Source organism: Cetorhinus maximus, chromosome 4 (genome assembly GCF_964194155.1).
Source record: "Cetorhinus maximus chromosome 4, sCetMax3.hap1.1, whole genome shotgun sequence".
NCBI lineage: Eukaryota > Metazoa > Chordata > Chondrichthyes > Lamniformes > Cetorhinidae > Cetorhinus > Cetorhinus maximus.
Window position 1 is genome coordinate 127,946,242 of NC_135882.1, and position 23,955 is coordinate 127,970,196.

Below are 23,955 nucleotides of genomic sequence, written 5' to 3' on the forward strand. Positions count from 1 at the left end.
CAAAAGACAAAACTCAGTAAGAAAGGTCCATCTGTGGCTCACAAGGAAGTTAAGGATAGTAATAGATTAAAAGAAAAGGATTATAATGTTGTAAAGAATAGTATTAAATCTGAGGATTGGGAGTATTTTAGAAACCAGTAAAGGGCCACCAAAATTAATAAATAAGAAAAATAGAATATGAAAATAAACTGGCCACACCTGGAATATTGTGTACAGTTTTGGTTTCCATATTTAAGGGAGGATATATTGCATTGAAGGCAGTACAGTGAAGGCTCATAGCTTCACTAGAAGGTTCCTGGGATGAGGCTGAGTAGATTGAGTCTATATTCCCTGGCGTTTGAAAGAATGAGAGGTGAGATCATTGATACATTCAAGGTTCTGAAAGGACTTGGCAGGGTAGATACTGAGAAGTTGTTTCCCCTGACTGGGGAATATAGAACATGGGGGCACAGTCTCAGAAAAAGGGGCTGATCATTTAGTACTGAGATGAGGAGAGATTCCTTTACTCAAAGGGTTGTGAATATTTGGAATTCTCTACCCCAGAGGGTTGTGGATGCTCCATCACTGACTTTTTTTATGGCTGGGATAGACAAATATTTGGTCTCTCAGAGAGTAAAGGAGCTTGGGGAGCAGGCAGGAAAGTGGAATTGAAGCTGAAGATCACTACTGATCTTATTGAATGGCGGAGCAGGTTCAGCGGGCCATAGTGTCTACTCCTACTCCTATTCCTTAGGTTCTTATGTAGCAATATTCTTGGAATTCACCAGCCTCTTTTTTAGCTGCTCCTCCTGATCACAGCACTAATCACGGTTGCTTTGATGTATTTTGATGGCAAAAGATGAGCTAACAAATCTTTTGCCTACAGCACTACCAAAGGCTTGTGCTGAACCAAACTAGACTGTTAAATCAATTAAATGAGTGAAGGAATGAACATTCTCCTCTTTCTGCTCATTATAAGGGCCTCATATTAAATGTGTTTGGGCAATCTCAACCCAAGTCCCAATGGCACACACACAGAAAACATACTTATATATTCTTGTAATATTCAGAAAGCCAAAAAATCACAGAGCTCGAAATTTAAACAGGCTGAATGACAAATTATTAAAAGATGTGTTTTCGAGATTGTCTTTATTTAATTTCTGCCTTAATTGTTGGGATTTTCAAGAAGGTAGCAAAGATTGTCTGGAGATATAAAAGTTACTTCACATAAAGCCATGGAGTTATAAAAGCTTCATCAATGTTTTTTGATAGTCCACACCATACACCATGATAAAAGTGATATGGTAACAATAGAACGAATAGAATAGTTTTTTTACTCTGCATGTTTCTGCTGTTTCTCTGAGCTTGTGCCAATCTTCTGTTGAAGTTATTGTCAAAGATCAAGAAAACCTTTGGGAAATTGTACCAAAATATGGAATTTATCAGATTCAAACCATTGTGTTCATAGGTTATTTAATTCCCATTCACTCTTGGGATAAACTTGATTTTCAAAGGGTTGTCGGTGCATTGCTTTTGTGAAAATGGATGTTTTACTTTGGTGGTATTCTGTAAAGAAGGCTGCAAGTTTGTGTGTGTGTGTGTGTGTGTGCATGTGCAATTAAACTGGGGGAAAGTTAGTGAAAACAGGTTGTCTGTGGGAGCAGGGAGATGAAAGATAAAGGCGCTAGATGCATGCATTTATAATGAGAGGCTATGGTGAAGTTGAATGTATGAGTAAATAAGTTAGGTTTGAAACTTGCATTGTAAGATAAGTAGGAACTTGAATTTTCAGCTGTTAAATTTCAAAGGGAGTTGAAAAGTAGCAAGGGACTTTTACAACTTACAAAGATTTCTTGGGAAAAAAGAGAAGATTATTCAATTTTATTTGACCTGAAAGTGGAGGCAATAGGAAGACATGAAAGATTTTTATATTTTGGGAAAATTGAGTTCAAAGAGGTGCTTAGAACATTAGAGTTTAAGATCAAAGGGGAAAAGGATATTTCAAAAAAGATGTTTAGTTGAACTGTGTTGGTTGTGTGGGGGACATGCCCTAAGACCAGCTCTGTGCTGAGAAAAGTTGTGAATTTAAAGCAGCTATCCAGTTTCAAGTCAGAAAAGTCTTTGTTTCCAGAAAGCAGTCTGTTTCTGAACTTCCTTCGGTCCCACAGCAGAGTGGATGAGAGTGAGAAGTCGTATGGTGCACTTTATTAAAGTAGCAGTAGTAGCAGCAGTACCAGTAATATTACTGGATTTTTATGGTTAAAAATCTATAAGGGAGCTGTTGCCAAATAGTTTACTTGTGTGTTTTGCCCAAGTGGGTTTTTTGGGGGAATGTTTTGCAAGACTGTTTTAACTGTGTAATTTTAATCTTGTTCATTTAAGTTTTTTTTCTTCTTGTTAATAAATATTTCAATTTAAAAATCCTAAAAGTATTATTGGAATTCTATGTTTCTGGATCAGTGGTTTTGCCCTTGTTTTCAAAATACAAAACAGAAAGTTAAGATCAGTAGGACAAGTTTCCCTCTGGGATTCAGCTTTCTCAATGAATAACATCGGCTATGGTCGTAACACTTTCTAGAAATGTCTTCCTAATTCTCTTTCAACTTGCTTGCTCATCCCCCATCTTAAAAAGCCTTCTCAAACCATTTGACTCTGGTTTTATGCCCTGATTTGTTTCCCAATTCCTGTTTGGCATCCAAATTTTCTTACCCTGTTTGTGAAACACCTTAAGTCACCTTGCTCCACAACAGGGTTAACAGCTACAGTTTCTTGCATATCCTCGCTTTGCAAAATGCATTTAGTTTTATATCTTTCACATTTTTTTTGGGCTTCTCAATAATGTATGCTTTTGCCCTTCTTTATTCCTAATTGATAACGTAAATATGTCAGTGGCTGATCCTTTTTTCTTACTAACTGAAGCGCTATGATTTTTTTTTCCCTCACAAAGTGCTGGCACAGGATTGTGACACCGGCCTCAATGCGGAGATTTCCTACTTCTCTCAGGGCGCAGAGTTTGCCATTACCCCTCAGGGACTCATCAGCTCAAAGCAACAACTGGACTACGAGCGACCCAACCACATGTACGAATTTGTTGTTGCAGCCGTAGACAAAGGCCATCCCCCTCGGACTGGAACAGCATCAGTGAGGATCAGGATGACTAACATCAATGATGAAGCCCCTGTATTTTCACAGAACATGTATGTGAACTTCTCTCCATGCAATTTTGCTACTGCAAGGAAAAGGAAAGCCAAGGAAGTTGGGGAGGGGGAAAATACCTGTGGTACAAAATATATCCCATGGATACTATTTGCTTTTTTTTTACACAAAACAGCAGTTTTAAACTATTTTGTGGCCCCCCTGGAATATTGCAGTTGGGCTTAGGCAGCCTGCAGTCTGAACTGGAGGCAATCAATGAAAAAATAGCACTGGCTAGGTACCTCTGGGTACTCAAAGAACTGACTTTTCCTAGTTGAATTTGCTCTGAATCAGCCTTCAGTTCCAAAGCACTTATTCCTGTAAGATATTCAGGTGGGGCACAGGCATCCCATGACGTACATCTTTGAAGTGGCTCTGAGTCTCCATGGGACGAAGCATCAGTAACTAAATTTATGGTATTTCCTGAGAATTTGTTCAATGTTTCAAAAATCATACCTACAGAGGATTGCTTTAGTCACAGAGCATGTATTCAATGCTTTTCTTTTCCTTTAAATCATTCAAGAATATTTTTCTTCCTTTTCATAGCTGGTAATGTCAGAAACAGATGTTTCTCAAGCAGTGACCTTTGTTAATAGAATCAGGTGCAGGGCATACATTATAGTCTTTAAAAGCAAAGTTCTATGTTTGTTAATGTTAACAATGTTTTCCCATTACTTTGTTTTCTTGGTGCAGAATATGGACTGGATTTAACTTGCTGTAAACGTATATTTGCACCGTAAAACAATTTGGACCTATACTCCAAAGTACATCTACGGTGTGTTTGGTTTAAGTGTTTGATGTGATGTTTATTGGTGCCTTTGCAACAGGAGATGGAATTCCTTCTGTGCTTCCTAACCAAACTGTTGTTGTAGCTCAGTTGATAGTATTCTCCTCTCTGAGGTAGAAGATTGTGGGCTTAAGTACCATTCTAGAAACCTGATCACAAAATCTAGGCTGATATTTCTGTGCAATACTAAGGGAGTGCAGCACTGTTGGAGGTGCTGCCTTTCAGATGAGAATACTAAACTGAGGCTCCGTCTACCCTCTCAAGTGGATGGAAAGAGCCCTTGGCACTTTTCTAAAGAAGTGCAGCAGTGTTCTTGAAGTCCTGGTCAATGTTTATTCCTTACCCAACATCACTTTCTGGTCATTATCACATTGCTGTCTGTGAGAGCTTTGTGTGTGCAAATTGAATCCTGAGGTCATAAAAGTTTCTTTTCTTTTCATTTTCTTTTCTTCCTTTCTTTCTTCACTCACGGAGCCTTTGAAATTTTTGGACCTATATCTTTTCTACATTTCATTTGCTTCAAATGTTGTCCTGCATTAATAGACTTCTCTTATCATTTACACCCAGATATAAGACATTTCTTTCTGAGGATGCTGGACCTAACAGTCTGGTTGCTACAGTTCATGCAAAGGATCCTGATGGTGACAGTGTTATCTACACAATCACAGGAGGCAACCAAGACAAGAATTTTGAGCTAGACAATCAGAAAGGTAAAACTATGCAAACATATTTGGCCATGTTTTGTCACATGAGTTACAACAACAGCAATATATTGTTTTTATATAGAACCTTTAATAGAATAAACATCCCAAGCCACTTCACAGACTCATTATAAAACAAAATATGGCAGCGAGGCACATAAGGAAATATTAGGGCAGATGACCAAAGTTGGTCAAAGAGGTAGGTTTTAAGCAATGTCTTAAAGATGGAAAGTGAGGTAAAGAGGTGGAGAGGTTTAGGGAAGGAATTCCAGAACTAAGATTAAGGGGTGATCTAATTGAAGTACGTATAAGGATGAAAGCGTAGGGTAGATAGAGAAAAACTATGACCAGGATTTTTACTTTGTTGGGTGGGCCTGGGTGTGGTTTCAAAGCCGACCGCAGCCCATAATCAGGCCTTGACATCGATTCCACGCTGGCTGGCCAATTAACGGCAGCAATGCTCAGCGTGGCTGAGGTGGGGGCAGGAGGAGGGCGAGCGTGGAAGCTCGTGCATGCGCGTGAGTGAGTGCGTGCAATGAAAGCTCCCTGAGGCAGCTCCGTGCCTCAGGGAGCTGAAGATTTATAACATTAAAAATAAAAATGTTTTGCAATGTTAAAAACTTGTCCCCTCACGTGACTCTGTCACATGAACAGGAACATGTTATAAATGAATTTTTAAAGTTTTTATTCAATTTTTAATTGCTGTTGGAAACCTCATCCCGCCGGTGGATGAGGTTTCCTAAAAAATCCAAAGGTCACTTTGCCTTTTCGTTCAATTAATACTTTAATGGTCTTAATAGGCCTGTTAATTGTCGGCGGGAGCGTTGCCGACTCACGTGCGCGCCTGCTGACTGAAATCGCGTGCGGGTGCGGGATGACGTCAGGACGCTCATCCGATGACATCGTGTGTCATTTTACATTCAAGCGGGTTGGGTGTGGGCCTGCCCACTCAGCACAAATTTCAGCCCTATATTCTTTGGTGGATGAGTCCAGAAGAAGGGACATAAACATAAATTTAGAGCTAGGTCATTCAGAGTTGATGTTAGGCAACACTTTTCCACACAATCTCAATCTCTCACCCCCAAAAGATGTTCATGATAGGTCAATAAAAAAATTTCAGTACTGAAATAGATTGTTTTTTTTATATAGGTAAAGGCATTAAGGTTTATGGAAACAAAGCAGGTAGAATGGAGTTAGATACTGATCAGCCATGATGTAATTGAATAGCAGAACAGGGTCAAGGGGCTGAATGGCCTATTTCTGTTCCTATGCTGCTATGATTCTGTGAATCTAAGTCAAAGAGCAAGCATCTGACAGAACCTTTCAACAACAACCTGCATTTATGTAGCACTTTTACTGCAGAAAAACATCACATGGCACTTCACAGAGATGAGAGGAAAATGAGAGGTTAGGAGTGACCAAAAGCTTGGCCAAAGGAATGACTTCAAAGAGGGTAATAAAGGAGAAGAAAAAGATGGAAAGGCAGATTTAAAGAACAAATTGGAAAATCTTACTTAAACAGCCTCATTGAATTTTTTTGAAAAGGTAACTGAGGAATTAGACAATGGTAATGTAGTAGATGTAATTTATCTGAATTTCAAAAGGCTTCAATAAGATGCCTTGTAACAGACCAGTGAATAAGGTTGGAGAACGTGGAGTCAGGAGACAAGTGGCAGAATGATTGTTAGCTGGCTTCAAAACAGAAAGCAGAGAATGGGAATAAAAGATAGTTTTTAAAGTGGCAGAAGGTGGGAAGTGGTATTCCATGAGGATCAGTGCTGGAACCACTGCTATTCACAATTTTCATTAATAATTTGAACTTTGAAATCAAAAGCACCATTTCTAAATTTGCAGATGACACCAAATTGGGGAGATAATCAATACTGAGGAAGACTGCAACAGATTGCAGGAGGATGTTAATAAATTTGCAGAATGGGAAAATAATTGGCAAATGAAGTTCAACACAGATAAATGTGAGGTAACACGTTTTGGAGTATGAAGAATAGGGATAACTTATAATAAGAATAACTTATCACTTAGAAGGTGCAAGTCTAGGTTGGGTAGAGGAACAAAAGGATCTCTCCAAGTGCAAACATATCAATCACTAAAAGTTGTGCCACAGATTAGCAAGACCATTAAAAAGCAAACCAAGCACTAGGCTTTATTTCTAGAGGGATAGAATTGAAAAGCAGGGAAGTTATGCCAAACCTGTATCAAACCTGTTAGATCAGACTTAGAGTACTGCATGCAGTTCTGGTCACCATATAATAAAAATTATAGAAGCAAGTGGGGAGGGTGCAGAAAAGATTTACAAGGATGATACAAGAAATTATGTTGGTGTATATATACATATCAGGAAATGATTGACAGGGCTGGGTCCCTTCTCTGTTGAAAAAAGGCTGAGGGTGATCTAATACAGGTCTTTAAAATTATGAAAGGTTTTGATAGCGTGGGTACAGGGAGAATGTTTCCTCTTGTGGGGAAGAGCATAACTAGAGGGTATCAATATAAGACAGTCACCAAGAAATCCAATAGGGAATTCAGAAGAAACTACTTCACCCAAAGAGTGGTGAGAATGTGGAACTCGCTACCACAGGGAGTGGGGTGAATGGCCTGTTCCTGTGCCTATATCCTTTGAAATCCTATATAAATTTCAGATAGTGGGACCTAACCAGCTGAAGGTGGAGTGGTAGGACAAACAGAATGGGGGAAGGGATGCACAAGAAGCTGGGCTGAATTATATGAGACCCCATATGCTGTCCCCCCACCCTGGCTGAAAAGTCGAGAGTCGGGGGGGGGGAGCCTGCCGAGGGGAACACGGGCTGCCCTGCAGCCATTGAAAAGCCGATTGGCCATTAATAGAATTGAGGCATCCACCTTTTAGAGACAGGAAGTCCCGCCTCAGAGAGCTGTCGGCCAGTCAGAGACCAACAGCTCTCCAGCTGTCGTTTATTTGGTTTTGCCAGGTGCAGCAATCCTGGGCGAGCTTTTCGTAGAACTCGAAGTCGATATAAAAACTTCTAGATAAAGCCTTCAGAATGTCTTTGTAGCACTTCCTTTGACTGCTATCAGGGCACACCCCAGACTCAAGTCCTCCCTAGAAGATTCTCTTTGGTAAGTGAGTGTCAGGCATTCTGGCTACTTGATCAGCTTAACTCATTGTGACTGTCTGGATGCTTGGCATGCCAGCTCAGGCGAGCACCTCAGTGTCTGATATTTCACCCTGCCATCTGATCGAAGCTTCCGAAGGCAGCTCAAGTGAAAATAGTTGAGCTTCTTGGCATGCCAAGAATAGAACCTGGACCTCTATACCACATTTGCTGATCTGATGAGAGAGGACACAGAGGTGGCGAAGGGTGAAGCCTTTGAGGCACTTATGCACACAGATGAAAAATTTAAACCTGAGGTGTTAGAGATCTGGGATCCAATGTAGATCAGCGAGAAATAGGATAATGAAGAGTGAGCAAGACATGATACAGTATAGGATACAGGCAGTAAAGTTTTGGACAAACTGAAGGTTTTGGAGACTGGAGGGTGGGAGGCCAGCATTGGACTAATTAATTCTGCAGCTAAGAAAGAATGAATGAGGGTTTCAGCAGCAAGTGGACTGAGGCAAGTGTAGGACGGGTAATATTACGGGGGTGGTTGGTGACAGTAGTCAGTGTTTGTGACAGAGTGGATATGGGACAGAAGCTCAGCTTGGAGTAAACAGGATTCTGAGACAGCAACTTTCTGGTACGCCCTTCTCGAAGGGTGAATGAATGGGTGAGTTTCTGTGGGCCAGAGGTAAGTGGGTTAGATCATTTGTTCCGTAAGGGGAGAATTTTAAATCCAACAAAATGGAGAGGTTTGGGGTCAGGTTCAATGTTAAAATAAGGCCACATGCCTTAGATTTTACCACCATTTTAAATTCTACACTGGCTGGCTGACTCTTCTGGCTGAAAGGATGTGGGGAATATGCTGGATGCAATTGGTAAGCACTTTTCCAGCACTCATTGTGACCCAGGTGGAGGGGAAGTACTTCCCCCAGCCCACCCTCACAATCGCCCCCCCTCGCCTGTGATCAGAATACCTCCCCGTCACTCTACACCCCTCCCACTGGGCTACAATGTTCCAAGCCACTTTCTAATCTCTTAAACCTCACTCCCCACCAAAACCACCAATGTTTTTCTGATCTCTCCCTCCACTGCACTCCTCAACTATGGCCTCTGATCTCTCTCTCCAGCTCTTCTAATCTCAACCCTAACCCTTATGCTTTTCCCATTCGACTCTTCCAATCCTCCCTTCCGAACCACTCGAACCATTGCGAGCTACAGTCCTTCACTGAACAAGCCTTTCCCATCCCTTCTCCCAAATCCACTCTGTTCCAGGGATGAGAAACTTCAGCTATAAAGATAGATTGGAGAAGTTGGGGCTCGTTTATTTGTAGAAAAAAAGGCTGAGAGGAGATTTGATAGAAGTGAAAATCATGAGGGGTCTAGACACAGAGGGAAACTGTTCCCACGTGTGAAAGGATCGAGAAGAGAGGGCACAGATTTAAAATAATTGGCAAATGAAGCAAAAGCCTTAGGAGAAAAAACTTTTTCACACAGTGAGTGGTTAGGTTCTGGAATGCACTGCTTTAGAGTGTGGTGGGGGCAGGTTTAATCAGAGTGTTCAGGAGGGAATTAGATGATTATTTGAAAAAAGACAATCCACAGGGCTATGGGGAGATGGCAAGCGAATGGGAGACTGATAACGAAGGTAAGAGCCCATGGGATCCAAGGCAATTTGGCAAATTGGATCCAGAATTGGCTGAGTGGCAAGAAGCAGAGGGTGATGGTCGAGGGGTGTTTTTGCGACTGAATGCCTGTGTCCATTGGGTTTCCACAGGGATCGGTGTTGGGTCCCTTGCTGTTTGTGGTATACATAAATGATTTAGGCTTGAATGTAGAAGGGTTGATCAGCAAATTCGCGGATGACACAAAAATTGGTGTGGTGGTAAATAGTGAGGAGGATAGCCTTAGATTACAGGAGGATATAGATGGGCTGGTCAGTGGCAAATGGAATTTAATCCAGATAAGTGTGAGGTGATGCACTTGGGCAGGACAAACAAGGCACGGGAATACACGATGAATGGTAGGTCCCTGGGAAGTACCGAGGATCAGAAGGGCCTTGGTGTGCATGTCCACCAGTACCTGAAGGTGGCGGGACAGGTAGATAAGGTGGTTAAGAAGGCATATGGGATACTTGCCTTTATTAGCCGAGGCATAGAATATAAGAGCAGAGAGGTTATGCAGGAACTGTATAAAATGCTGGTTAGGCCACAGTTGGAGCATTGCGTGCAGTTCTGGAAACCACATTATAGGAGGGATGTGATTGCACTAGAGAGAGTGCAGAGGAGATTTACCAGGATGTTGCCTGGGCTGGAGAGTTTTAGTTATGAGGAGAGATTGGATAGACTGGGGTTATTTTCCCTGGAGCAGAGGAGATTGAGGGGGCATATGATTGAGGTGTATAAAATTATGAGGGGCATAGATAGGATAGACAGGAAGGAACTTATCCTCTTGGTGGAGGGATCAATAACCAGGGTGCATAGATTTAAGGTAGGGGACAGGAGGTTTAGAGGGGATATGAGGAAGATTTATTTCACCCAGAGGGTGTTGGGAATCTGGAACTCGCTACCTGAAAGGGTGGTAGAGGCAGAAACCCTCATAACATTTAAGAAGTATTTGGATGTGCACTTGCGATGCCATGGCATTCAAGGCTATGGGCCTAGTGCTGGAAAATGGTATTAGAATAGTTAGGTACTTGTTTGACCGGCGCAGACTCAATGGGTCAAAGGGCCTTTCTCTGTGCTATAGACCTCTATGACTCCATGGGCAACATTTTCCCACCGTCGGGGGGGATGTGCAGGTGCGAGCGGGCGGGTTCCCGATCAGCATTCCCTTGTGGGCACTGGGGGGGGATTCACTGGGCCGGGAGTGTGCTCTTTCGTGCATGCGTGCGAAGGAGCACACAGATCTCCCTGAGGCAAAGTGCTGCCTCAGGGAGATCAGCTCAGGTTTGAAATATTAAATAAAAGATGAGAAAAAAATTTCGCTGCCATGTCCCCTCATGTGACACTGTCACATGAGTTGGGACATATCCATAACTTTTATTTTAAAATATCCTGATTAAATATTGTCGATTGCTGTAAAAACCCATCTGGTTCACTAATGTCCTTTAGGGAAGGAAATCTGCTGTCCTTACCTGGTCTGGCCTACGTGTGACTCCAAACCCCACAGCAACGTGGTTGACTCTTAAAATGCTCTCTGAACAAGGTCAATTAGAGATGGGCAATAAATGCTGGCCTAGCCAGCGACACCAACATCCCACGAATGAATAAAAAAAAGATGAGGCCTCACTAGTGTCTTATACAAGTTCAACATTACCTCCTTACCCTTGTACTCAATGCCCCTATTAATAAAGCCTAAGATACTATATGCTTTATTAACTGTTCTCTCAACATGCCCTGCCACCTTCAATGACTTATGTACATATAGCTCCCTCTGTCCCTGCACCTTCTTTAGAGTTTCTCCCTTTATTTCATACTGTCTCACCATATTCTTCCTGCCAAAATTAATCACCTCACACTTCTCTGCATTGATCTTCATCTGCCACTTATCTGCCCAATCCACCAACACGTCTATGTCCTTTTGAAGTTCAATACTATCCCCATCAAAGTTGACAACGTTTCCAATCTTCATACCATCTTCAAATTTTGAAATCATGCCCTACGCACCACAGTCTAAGTCATTAATATACATCAGGAAGAGCAAGGGTCCCAACACTGACCCCTGGGGAACTCCACTACAAACCTTCTTCCAATCTGAAAAAGAACCATTTATCATTACTCTCTGTTTCCTGTCACTCAGTCACTTTCTTATCCAGGTGACCTTTTGATCACTGCCAGCACTGGTTTCTGTTACGTCTTCCACCAGCCTGCAATTTTCCTGACTCAGACCTCGAACTCTGTCAGGAAATAAAGACCTGCCATTAAATTCGGCAGGAGCTGAGGGAAACTGGCTCTTCAGAGTTTCCCAAATTCAAAACTGCAGCCCCCCCAACCCATCCCATCCCCTCATACTCAGATATCGGGGTCAATGTCTCAGTACCATATCACACATGGATTTACTCAGTAAACCACTGGGGGAGGTATTTTATGAGAACAGTCACATATGAATGCTGAGATCTGAAAACATGACGAGATTGTATTGTATGGAAAGAGCCAAGAGGCAGCTTGTTCGCACTAAATGTTAATCTCAATGGTTATTTTGTCTAATGACAGGTATTATCAAACTTCGTAGAAGCCCATTGCCAAAGCTACAAGGACCTCAGTATGTGCTGAACATCACAGCAACAGATGACAACACCTCAGGAGGGTCCACATCCCTCAGCAGCATTGCACAAGTCATTGTGGGAATCAATGATGTAAATAATAACAAGCCAGTTTTTTCAGAGGTATGAGCTTCCTCCAGAGCATAAGCATGCAGTGAGGAAACAATTGGAATGAACTGACTAAATGGAGGGTGGGAGGTGGGGGGGAGGGGATTAAAAATTACATGCAGTTTAATAACTATAAATGCGTATGAAGAAATTCCATGGGTAGAATGTCATGTTCCCCCACGGGTGAGTTTTTGGGCAGAGGTGCCGTAAAATTCTTCAGATTGCTTTCCCACTGGGTTCTCACCTGCCCCGGCCTCTCTGCAATTTTACAATGGGACAGGCTCACTTGCCCTTTCCCCAGTTGAGGCCCTTAAGTGGCCAATCAATGACCGCTTGGGACATTTTCTCACCCAGCCTCAATTTTCAGGCTGGCAGGAGGAGTACAGAGGCAGAGGGAAAGCCCAAAAAAATGACCCTGCTCGGGCCTCGGGCCGGAAGTGTGGAGGTGGGCACCTCCATCACCAGCCTTCTTTCAACATTGGGCCTACCCTCCCCCAACAATTTCTGGCCCCTGCAGGTGCTCCTTCCCCCCGCCCCCGTTCTCTCCACCAACACCCCTACCCCCCTTCTGCCGACCTCCCCAGGACTCATCTCTCCTCCTTGCCCTGAGATGCCCCCACCCCCATACTTACATGGTCCTGGACTCCCAATCCTGTCCACTGCAGCTTCTGGCACTGCTGGACTACGGAGAGGCAGGACTTCCTCCCGAGTGAACGATGGAAGTCCCATCTCCAGTCAATTAATGCTCGTTGGTGCATTAATTGGCTGCGGGGCAGCAGGTATCGTTGGCAATGTGTTTGCCGGCAACTTCAGATGGCAGGAAGGGAATCTCCGCCATCCAAAAAATCCTGGATCAAGAATCCTGCATAATGGGAGAGATCTTGAATAGCCTAAGCATTATGATGTTTCAAAGAGTGTGTAAAGATGCTAGTTTATCATTGAAATAAGTTCTCTTCAACAAGACATGGAAATCAGAGAGTGAGGATACCCTGGCTGTAGTTAACACATGGGGTCACAGATGGGGCAGAATTTTACCATTCTGCCGTGTTGGGTTTCATGACGGGCGGGAGCGGAGAATCTAGCAAGCGCCAAAAAATCAGCATCTGGCCGATGTAAAAACAGTTCACAATTCTCCCGACGGCGGGTTAATGGTGGGTCGGGTAACCGCTGACCAGTGGCATGGATGCTATTTGCATTTATTACCATCTCATGGATGCTCATTAAATTAGCTTCTCGCCGGAATCACATGCCGCCCTCCGATCTTGCGTCACGCCAGCAGGAAATCACGTCCGTCTGAATGTCATTTGAAAAAGAGTGGCATGGACTGGTCAGACCTCACTTTGCTTGCAACTTCAAAGTGAGTGTAACATACATAGCCTACCTGCCACAGCGCTGCACCAGTATCGTTACAATGCCAGTGGAATCACAGAATCTCACAGTGCAGAAGAGGCCCTTCGGCCCATCGAGTCTGCACCGACACATAAGAAACACCTGACCTACCTACATAATCCCATTTACCAGCACTTGGCTCATAGCCTTGAATGTTATGACGTGCCAAGTGCTCATCCAGGTACCTTTTAAAGGATGTGAGGATGTAAAGGGCTCCTGGCCTGCCCACCAACCTTGAGGTTGGACGGGCAGGTCCTTTAATTACTTAATTGACCCTGTCAATGGCCTCAATTGGGCATTGACAGGTCGGCGGGCGCACAGCTGATTTCACTGCGCCACCCCGCCTACCTGAAAATTTAAATGGGTCGCGGTGATGTCGGGAGATACCCCCGACGTCACTGCGTGTCATTTTACGTGTCGGGCCCCGCCCCCGCACACCGACACGTAAAATCCTGCCCTTAGAACCAGAGGCGAGACCTTGCTGGCATGCAAAATAAATCTTATATTTAAAACCTAAAAGATTAAGTTTAAAATTAGCTGACCTGAGAGGAAAAATCAGTTAGGAGAAAACAAAATGCCACAGGTCACAGAACCACCTGATGACCAGACCCTGTAATAACAATAGCAGAGTTCCATATTAAATGTACATATTGGAATTTTTAGTGGAAAAACTTTACACAAAACAAGTTACAAAAGGAGCCAAAGAAATGAGTGCACAAGTAAGATTTTAATAAGACATAGATATGTCTTACAGTATACAATAAAATGCACCTCTGTTGCTTGCCAGAGATATAATTTCAAAGCACATTCCCAACCCAATTGCAGCCTGATCCCATTGAGGTATGTGTTAGGCTGACTGTCATTGTCACTATAGCTGAGTGAGAGGAAGATGATATCAGCTCACTTTGAGGTAAGTGAAACATTTTTTAAATAAAAAAACTTAATCATTTTTCAGAAATTCTGAAGGAATGAGAGCAAAGCATCTCATAATTTAAAGCAAATCAAATGAAGCAAACTGCTTCCTTAAATCAACCCCATTATTTTACTCATAGCACTGAACTTTAGCTGCTCAATCTATTATCCCCACGTTTATCAAATTCCTTGCAGCTCAGTCATGACAGAGCTGTTAGGACAAAAGTGATATAGTTTTAATTTATAGCTTCATGGATACCAAGAAAAGATTGGGTGTAAGATCAGCTGTGTTCCTGATTTGATTTCAGTGCCTAAAATATAATGAAGATGCCTGTGTCTTGGAAAACCAGCCCCCTGGAACATTTGTATTACAAGTCAATGCCTATGATGCTGATCTTGGAGTGAATGGACAGGTGAAATATGGACTCATGGTTCGAGATGGAGTTACTCCAGGTTTTCATATTAATCCAGATACCGGTGAGTGTGCTGCTCAGTAACATCTCAATAAAAACTAAAAAGGTAATCTGAATTGAAAGTAAATCAAATTATCCAATCCAAACTAGAATTTCTTGAAATAATGACTACGCAGGAACTTGTAGACAAATTACAAACATACGAACGTATGAAATAGGAGCAGAAGGAGGCCATTCAGCCCCTTGAGCCTGCTCTGTCATTCAATAAGATCATGGCCAATCTGTTTGTGTTTTGAATTTCACATTCCCATCTACCTCCAATAATCTTTGATTCCCTTGCCTAACAAGAATTTATTGACCTCTACCTGAAAGATATTCAATGACCCCTCCTCCACCACCTTCGGAGGCAGAGAGTTCCAAGTTGCACAACTGTCAGAGAAAAAATTTCTCCTCAGCTCTGTCCTAAAAGGGCAACCTCTAATTTTAAAACAGTGCCCTCTAGTTCTGGACTCACCCACAAGAGGAAACATCCTTTCGACATTCACCTTGACAATACCATTCAGGACATTATATACTTCAATCAAGTCATCCCTCACTCTTTTAAACTCCAGCGGAAACAAGCCCACCCTGTCCAACCTTTCCTCATAAGACAACCCGCTCATTGTAGGTATCAATCTAGTAAACCTCCTCTGAACTGCCTCCAATGCATTTACATCCTTCCTTAAATAAGGAGACCAAAACGGCACACAATATTTGAGATGCGGTCTCACCAATGCCCTGTATAACTGAAGTATAACAACCTTACTTTTATTTTCAATTATTGTTCCTTGTTTAAAAACTTAAAAGTATTTTCAAAAAATTGATGCTTTTGAATCCTGAACACCTGGGAAGACCATTATTGAGTTTCAAGTAATGCATTTATAAGATGTTTATTCTGGCTGGATAAAAGGCTGTAGTGATTCGTGGATTTCAGGTTATCCATTTAATTTGTTAATACTGGAGGACAAATATAGTTCTGGTTATTCAGGTACCGGAGTGCATAGTTCAGTATAATGATTAATGGGATAAATCATAGTTGTCTTAAAAAATGAAAGAAGCCTGGTATCCTTCTTAGTGCACTAACCTTTAACTGTGCAGCTTTGTAGTCAGCAACTTACCTGAGTCATGTAATCAGGCAGAGAAAATATGATGATCAAATAAGCTGGAAGAATGTAGCTGTCCTGCATTTTTCCAAACTGGATTGTTGCATCTGCAATTCTGGCTGCATGTTCCTGATTGGAGCCTCATGAAGAGAGAAGGTGAGACTAGCACCAGGCACTAAAATGGTTAAAAAGTACCACACTCTCTCACTGTCATCCAATTAACTTACTTACACAAGGTAGAATTATCACATCTTAGCTTCTGCTTGAGAGTGGATCAATAATTAGAGGTCAAAGATTCAAAGTCATTGGCAAAAGATCTAGAGGGGAAATGAAGAGAAACTCTTTCCCTCGGATAGTTGTTAGGATCTAGAACACTATCTGTAAAGGCCATGGAAGCTGATTCCAAGAATAATTTTAAAAGGCAGTGGAGGGGTACTTGAGAATGAGGAACTTACAGGCTTATGGCCAAAAAGCAGAGATTTGGGTCGAAGCATGATTGCAATGTCAAAGAACTAGCACAGGCACAATGGGCCAAATGGCCTCCTCCTGTGCTATAAGTTTTTATGATGACTTTTGTCATGACAACTATGTTGTCATGGTATGTTTCTAGAGAATTGTAAACAAATGAAGAATAACATCATAGATTTTCGTTGCAAGGACTATGGAATTGGGGAAAGCACTCCTGCTCCTCATGACTTCACATAAAAGTTTCTCCAAAAAAAAATTAAAATAACCACAGTTCTGGGGTCCACTGAAGAATCCTGAGTTGGCAAATTCGATACCTGCCCCTTATACCAGGAACAGTCTTATAGAGGGGTCCTTCACCAGGTATTAAACTCCTCATTAACATATTCAAGGACTCTAATGCCTTTTTTGGATGACTGCTAGGGCACCTTAAAAACTGGCCAGACAAATTTCACTGTTGTCCTGATGCCTGTGCAGATTAGGTACAGTTTTTCCAGGTATTTTTATTTTTGTTTTTGTTTTGGATTTCCAGCATCCGCAGTTTTTTGCTGTTATCTTAGTGTTTAATTGACTGCCGCTTCACTTCAAGGAATGCCTACCTTGAAGAAGTATTGCTCTTCTCTCTGACAGGATTTCCGCCTCTCTCATTTGCCTTGTTCACCTTCATTGCTTTCCATTTCTCTCCTGGTGTTTGACAAGGTGTTTACTAAAACTCGCATTCACAGCCATATTTCCCACCTATTTCCATTATTTTTAAATGTATTTCCATGCATTGTTTTATCTCTACCTTTTAGCCTATTTTGATCCCTTCCCCCCCACCCCAGCCCCACTAGGGCTATCTGTACCTTGCTCGTCCTGCTTTCTACCCTTAATGTCACCTATTAGCACATTCCTTAGCTAATATCACCACCGTCAACACCTTTGTCCTTTTGTCTATGACATCTTTTGGCAATCTCCACTAATCTCTGGCCCTCTATTCAGCTCTACCTGTCCGTCCCCCACCCCCCCCCCCACCCCTCCCCCTTAAACCAGCTTATATTTCACCTATTCTTCCTTAGTTCTGTTGAAGAGTCATACGGACTCGAAACGTTAACTGTGTTCCTCTCCGCAGATGCTGTCAGACCTGCTGAGTTTTTTCCAGGTATTTTTATTTTTGTTTTTGTTTTGGGTACAGGCAATTTAATTTGCTAACCTGGCATGACTTGTGTCTGTTTTACACCCAAAACGTGGATACAATGCAAACTAACTACTACCCCAAAATGACCACCCACAATGGTAGCATTCTCTTCGCCTGCCATCTTGTCAGTCGTGAGAGTCAGCGCTGAAGAGTTAAAACACTTTGATCTTTGAGGAGAAACTTTTGTTTGAAGATTATACTGTCTGAATTCTTCAGCAGTATTATTGTTGAAACGATTGTCTGAGGGTCAGTCTATCATCATAATAGGTATTTGTGCTGCTTGTTTTCAATCAGAAGCTCTGTTCATCTGAATGCAGTCTCTCTCAAAAGAATATGGTGTAGCAGAGAAATGCCATTCAACCCATTCAGAAGACAAATAGATACTTTGAGTAATCATGAGTTCAAATAATTGGGACCCACAGACTAAAGGTTTAATTTGAATATGTAGAAGAATTCACAAAATGCTTGGTTGCTGGTTAATTTTTAAAAAATTCCTTTGTAGGATCTATTACGACAACACAGAGTTTCGATAGAGAGAATCAGCGAGAATACACTGTGTCAGTAACAGCAACGGACCAGGCCCAGGAGCCACTGATTGGCATTTGTCAGATGATCATACTCATAGCTGATGAAAATGATAATGACCCAAAATTCGAGAACAGTCGTTACCAATGTAAGCATCAAACACTGGACTCTACCTACCAGTAATTGGCTGCATGATGTGTCTGATTTCTTTGATGTTATAGTACTGTTGGACTCCTATGCAATAACCAGTATTGTGCGACTGTAATTTCCTCTCCCTTGGGCCATATTTCTCCAGCAAGTGAACAACCTCTACTTCCTTTCTCTGTGAATCACACTGGCAAAATTAATTCAGGATTTGAAATAAAACAGCCTTTTTATGCTGTCTCTTCTGTTTAGGCAACAAAGTTAATATTAAGTGCATTCAATAATTTTAAACATCACAAAACAGGCGTGTAATTTGGAAGGGTGCTGTCGTTTCTCAATAGGTGATGCTCTTCTCCTCCCCTCCTCTAGAAGATGCTGACTCGTGGGCTGTGGGTCAACATGTGTTTTTCCTTCCTGCATCTTCCCCAGCTGTCAATGTTCATGTTTGCCTACAAATGGTGAATTTATCCTTTCCTTATGTCAGTGAAACTGAGCTAAATTGTTGCACCTCAACTGCTGCTCCGGTTGAGAGCAGCACTTGCTTGGGATCAACTCAAGGATTTTCTTGGTCTGTGTGGTTTGGTTCCATATTGGAAAATGCATCAAGCTGCTGTCGGCTTTTCTTTATCTCTTTTAGTTTTTCCACACTAGTGATCATATCTTGTGCACATTCATGAAGACGTATCACTTTACTCTTGATCCTATATCCTCTTCTGTACTGATTGCCCAGAGGTCAGGAGAATGGCCTGTACCTCTCATTTTTCCACCTTTCATGTGGGGAATTACCAGGCCTCCACTTGGTGCCTTGGCAGTATTGCAGGAATTCAGTATGCACACAGCAGGGAATCTTGTCAATGGCCTACATTTTACAAATCTATCACGCAGCTATAACATGCTGTACTCCAATAGGGAGACTGTGTTGAAATGAATGCAACCTAATGATGTAATTATGAGCGGGACAAGGAGGAAAGATCAAGTTTAAATACAATTTTTAAAAGTCAGCAAACAAATAAGTTGGATGAAATAGTTTCTCTTCTGCACTCAGACTACTTGCGTGAAGACACACCAGTTGGCACCAGTTTCCTGCGTGCAGCAGCTCATGATGACGACCATGGAATCAATGCAGTCATTACTTATTCTATATCCCGGCAGCAGCCCGAATACTTCCAGATCAGTCCCAGCACAGGCTGGATTTATGTCAACCATCCCATTTCTCAGGTAAGGCTATGAGATCCCTATTGTTAATAGTGAAATCAGACTGAATAGTTTCAAAGTTTTGCCAGTTCTAATACACTCCCAAATGCATAACTACGCAGCCCTGAACTCAGTCTAAACTTAACACATATAATTCAAAAGGCCCATAGCTGTTTGTGTTCACTCCTTGCATTTGCTCTTTAGAAAGGATACTATGATTTCTAAATATTTTGGCCTCAAAATCAGATCATGCTGCGCTCATTTCACTTGTGTAAACCTAGAATTTAGGGATCCATATTGCTTAAAGCTCCTCTTGAGGCATCATGGGCATGCACTTAAAAATTGGGGGCCTATGAGGTTCCCTTTGCAAAGTTCAATTGCATATGACTACAACATGCACCATGCATGATGTGGTCAGATTCTTCAAGTACCAGTGGGACCAATGGGATCACTGCAGGCTGCCACCAGAAAAGTTAATGAGAAATTTTTACTTCAGAATCTAGGACAAGCAGGACATTAAATTGTTCAAACTCCACCAGCAATAATATGCCTCACCCCCCCACCCCCACCCATGCCACTCCTCTACCCACCATTCCATTATCTCCTGGACTCTCTCCAGAGGCCTAGTATTGGGTTGGATCTACTGAATCAGCGCAGAGATTGAGAGATTTCTGCCATTCTGGGATGAGAGAGTGGTTAACCCCATGCTAGGAAAGGTGGAGAGGTTGCCACTGGTACTTGAAATTTCCTGTGACTTGTAAAAGATGAAAAGTCACAAGGCAAAGTGTGGTCTGGGGACAGGGCCAAGGGTGAGGCTACTGACTGGTTATGATGCTGGTCTAGTGATCCAGGGGCATGAATTCAAATCTCCCCCCCCCCCACAGCTGGAGAATTTTAATTAAATAAACCTGGAATGAGAAGCTGGAGGCCTGAATTTTTCAGCCGGAGGGCGGGCTCAGCGGGAGCAGTGGCAGAGCTGCCTGCGATTGGCTCCCTGCTGCCATTTTATGCGGGCGGGCCAATTAAGGACTGCCCAACATAAGATACACTTAGCGCTACCTGTGCGGGTGGGGGGAGGAAGAATCGGGACCAGCGCTCTTTCGCGCATGCGCATGAAAGAGCATTTCAACCTCCCTGAGGCATGGAGCTGCCTCAGGAAGATTGAAACACTTTTGAAATAAATAAATAAATGGATCAAAAATTTAATTAAACATGTCCCCTCAAGTGACTGTGTCACATGAGATGGGACATGTTTTTATGGTTTCAGAAATAATTTTTATTCAATTTATAAAAGCTTTAGGAAACCTCATCCAGCTCGTGGATGAGGTTTCCTAAAAAAACGTGAAGGCCACTTGGCCTTTTCGCCTGCCCGCCAACCTTAAGGTTGGACGGGGCAGTGTAAACAATGACCTTAATTACTTCCTTAATGGCCTTAATAGGTCGTTTAAATATTGGTGGGCACACAGCTGACTCTGGTGCGCGCCTGCCAAGCGAAACGTCGGTGAGATAGCGCAATGACGTCGGGACGCATGCTTGACCTCATTGTGCGTCATTTTGCATGCTGGCATGTTGGGCCCGTCCCCCGCACACCGACTGAAAAATTCAGGCCAGTGCCTGTAATGCTGACAATGAAACTACCAATTATCACCAAAACTCATCTGGTTCACTGTACTCAAAAGAGTTGCAATCTGTGACTGTTGATAACTTGAAAGAATGTCTTTTAGGAAAGAAAATCTGCTGTCCTTACCTGATTTGGCCTGTATGTGACTCCCGACCCACAGTAATGTGGTTGACTCTTAACTGTCCTTTGAAATTGCCGAGTGAGTCCCTCAATTATATTCAAGAACGTGGCTCACCACCACCTCCTCAAGGGCAATTAGAGATGGGTAATAAATTCAGGCCTTGCCAACAACACCCACATACCATGAATGAGTTAAAAATCTCCAGGGTCTACCACTGCACTGGTGGTTGTAATTGCCAGTCAGTGAGCCAAACTGGCCTCCTCAAAGATGCATGTGTGCCCCATCGATGGACTCCAATCATGGTAGCATGGACCCTGAGTAACATTTTAAAAATGTGTTTAAAAAGAAACCCAGATTCAACTCTATGGTCAGGAGACAAATAGGGCAATTGCTGAAGGTACGGGTGAATGGGGTCCTGAGCAATTGCTTCTCCACCCCAAACCCCGCTCCCAAGGGTTGGAACTAGGTCAGAGTTTTTGGCTACATTGTGCAGGTGGCCACCGGCGATGTACCCAAAATGGCATGTTCTCCTGCCTGATCTGTGCTAATAAGGTACCTCCCTCTCACCCCCAGCCACGCAAACTGCACAACCTGAGCAATGCCTGGGCCTGTTGTACAAGCTGGATATCTGCAGAAAGTACAATGTTCAGCTTAATACTTGGACTTTAATTTTAAGTAATTATGGCAGCTTTAATTGACAATTACGATGCCTTCACAGTGAAGGGGAATAAAATCAGTTGTTTTCAGAATTAGCTTACTGACGTTATTCAATTTATTTTCATTACATTTTCAATTTATAGAGCATTGGAGCTCCATTTTATATTTTTGCATTTTTGCTGCTAATGTCATTCCCATTGATTATACAGCAATAGCTAAATAAATTGTAAATGATTGAAGGAAATTGTGTCTCTGCCAAGGATTTTACGACTATGGCCTGCCTATAATGTATAATAATTAATTGGCACGTTTGTGGACCTGATTACGTATCCCATGCTAAATTATAAAATCTGATTTGATCAAATCGTTATCAGTTCTTGACATGTCTTTGTGTCCTAGATCACTCATATCAGCCGTCAAATTATTGCAACTGACGGAGGCAATCGAAGCAGTAGCGTAGAACTAACAGTTACCATCACTAATATACATAACCAACCACCCCAGTGGGAGCAAGAAGAATACCAAATAACAATCCCAGAGAATACTACTCGTGACTTGAGGATTGTGGTATGTATTACATGTCAAATTAAATGACTTGGTGAGACTTACGAGAATGGTTTATGGGGTTCAATGCAAAACTTCTTGTGAAGAAAAATGTCAATATTGAAATGCGATATACTTTGAATTTTTACAAAGGACAAGTTACATTCAAGTTAAAATGTGGGATCAAACCCAAACTACCCCCACCCCGCCCCACCATCTTTATGGAAAAATACAGGAAAAATCCAACAAACATCTTTCATTGGATGGGCAGAAATATCTTCCAATTAAACATTGGTTTGACCAAAAACATTCGCTCTGATCCACATCAGAAACTCCATTTCCGAGTCACTGACTCCAACACTCTCCCAAGCTAATTGCTGAGGCTGAACTAGACTGGTTGCAATCTTTTTTCCCTATTTGACCCTGAGTTCAGCTACCTACCCCATAGGTAGAATTTTTCCCTCCTCAGGGGTGGGGGGAGTGCAGGAGCGGGCGCAAGCGGGCGCGCCTCTGATTGGCACCCCCGATTGGGGGCGCACCGCCATTTTAAGCGTGACATCTGCCAGGAAACGCTATGTGCTCCCTGTGCAGGTGGTGGGGGGATTCCCTCAGCCGGGAGTGTGCTCTTGCGCATGCACGCGGAAGAGCGCACTCACCTCCCTGAGGCTAAGTGCTGCCTCAGGGAAATCGGCTCAGAATTAAAACTTGTAAGGTAAATGTTTAAAAAATTCCCCGACATGTCCCCTCATGTGACAATGTCACATGAGCTGGGACATGTCCATCACTTTAACTCAAACCTTTATTAAATATTTAAAAGCCCCCAATGAAACATCATCCCGCCCGTGGATGAGGTTTCATGCTTTTTCTGAAGCCCGCCAAGGCTCCCGGCCTACCTGCCAACCCTAAATTGTTGGACGGGCAGTCCTGTCAATAACCTAAATTGTTTATTAATGGCCTCAATAGACTGTCAGCGGGTGCACAGCTGACTCGGCTGCGCCCCAGCCAACCTGAAAATGGAAATGACGCAAGGTGACGTCAGAAGTTCTGCCCGACGTCATCCCGCGTCATTTTACGTGTCGGCGAGTGGGCCCTGCCCCCCCCACCCTAAAGATCCTGCCCCATGTCTTCTCCATTATTACCATGTATCCCTACTTAGCTCTGTAACCTCCAACTCTACAAGCCTCCAAAATCTCTGCACTGCTCTAATTCTGGCCTTTTGCGCATGCCTGATTTTCTTCCCTCCTCCATTCCTGCCCTTCCTTCAGCTGCCTTGCCAAGCACTTGGGAACTTTTTTTACTATGCGAAATGTTGTATATAAATTCAAGTCATTGTATTTTTCTACCATTTTTCTATCCTCCTTTTCTCTGGCGTAGAGTTCCACATGCACTGCTTGCTTCAAGTTCTCTTCACTCCTCCAATTCTGGTGTTTTGCACATCCACGATTTTCTTCACTTTTCCATTGGCTGCTATGCTTTCAGTTGTCTTGCCCAAATAACTCTTCTTCATGTGTCAGCCTTCGACA

The 23,955-nt window shown here is 42.7% G+C and overlaps 1 protein-coding gene across 1 annotated transcript in view; it reads left to right on the forward strand.

Moving 5' to 3' along the window:
* LOC144680093 (neural-cadherin) overlaps nucleotides 1-23,955 on the forward strand; it is a 298,432-nt gene that overhangs the window by 189,752 nt on the left and 84,725 nt on the right. Inside the window, exons 6-12 of the mRNA XM_078541239.1 lie at nucleotides 2,927-3,176; nucleotides 4,529-4,671; nucleotides 11,972-12,144; nucleotides 14,739-14,907; nucleotides 18,130-18,300; nucleotides 19,342-19,514; nucleotides 22,289-22,456. Of these exons, the coding sequence (XP_078397365.1) occupies nucleotides 2,927-3,176; nucleotides 4,529-4,671; nucleotides 11,972-12,144; nucleotides 14,739-14,907; nucleotides 18,130-18,300; nucleotides 19,342-19,514; nucleotides 22,289-22,456 (1,247 nt within the window). The remainder of the gene's footprint in view (nucleotides 1-2,926; nucleotides 3,177-4,528; nucleotides 4,672-11,971; nucleotides 12,145-14,738; nucleotides 14,908-18,129; nucleotides 18,301-19,341; nucleotides 19,515-22,288; nucleotides 22,457-23,955) is intronic.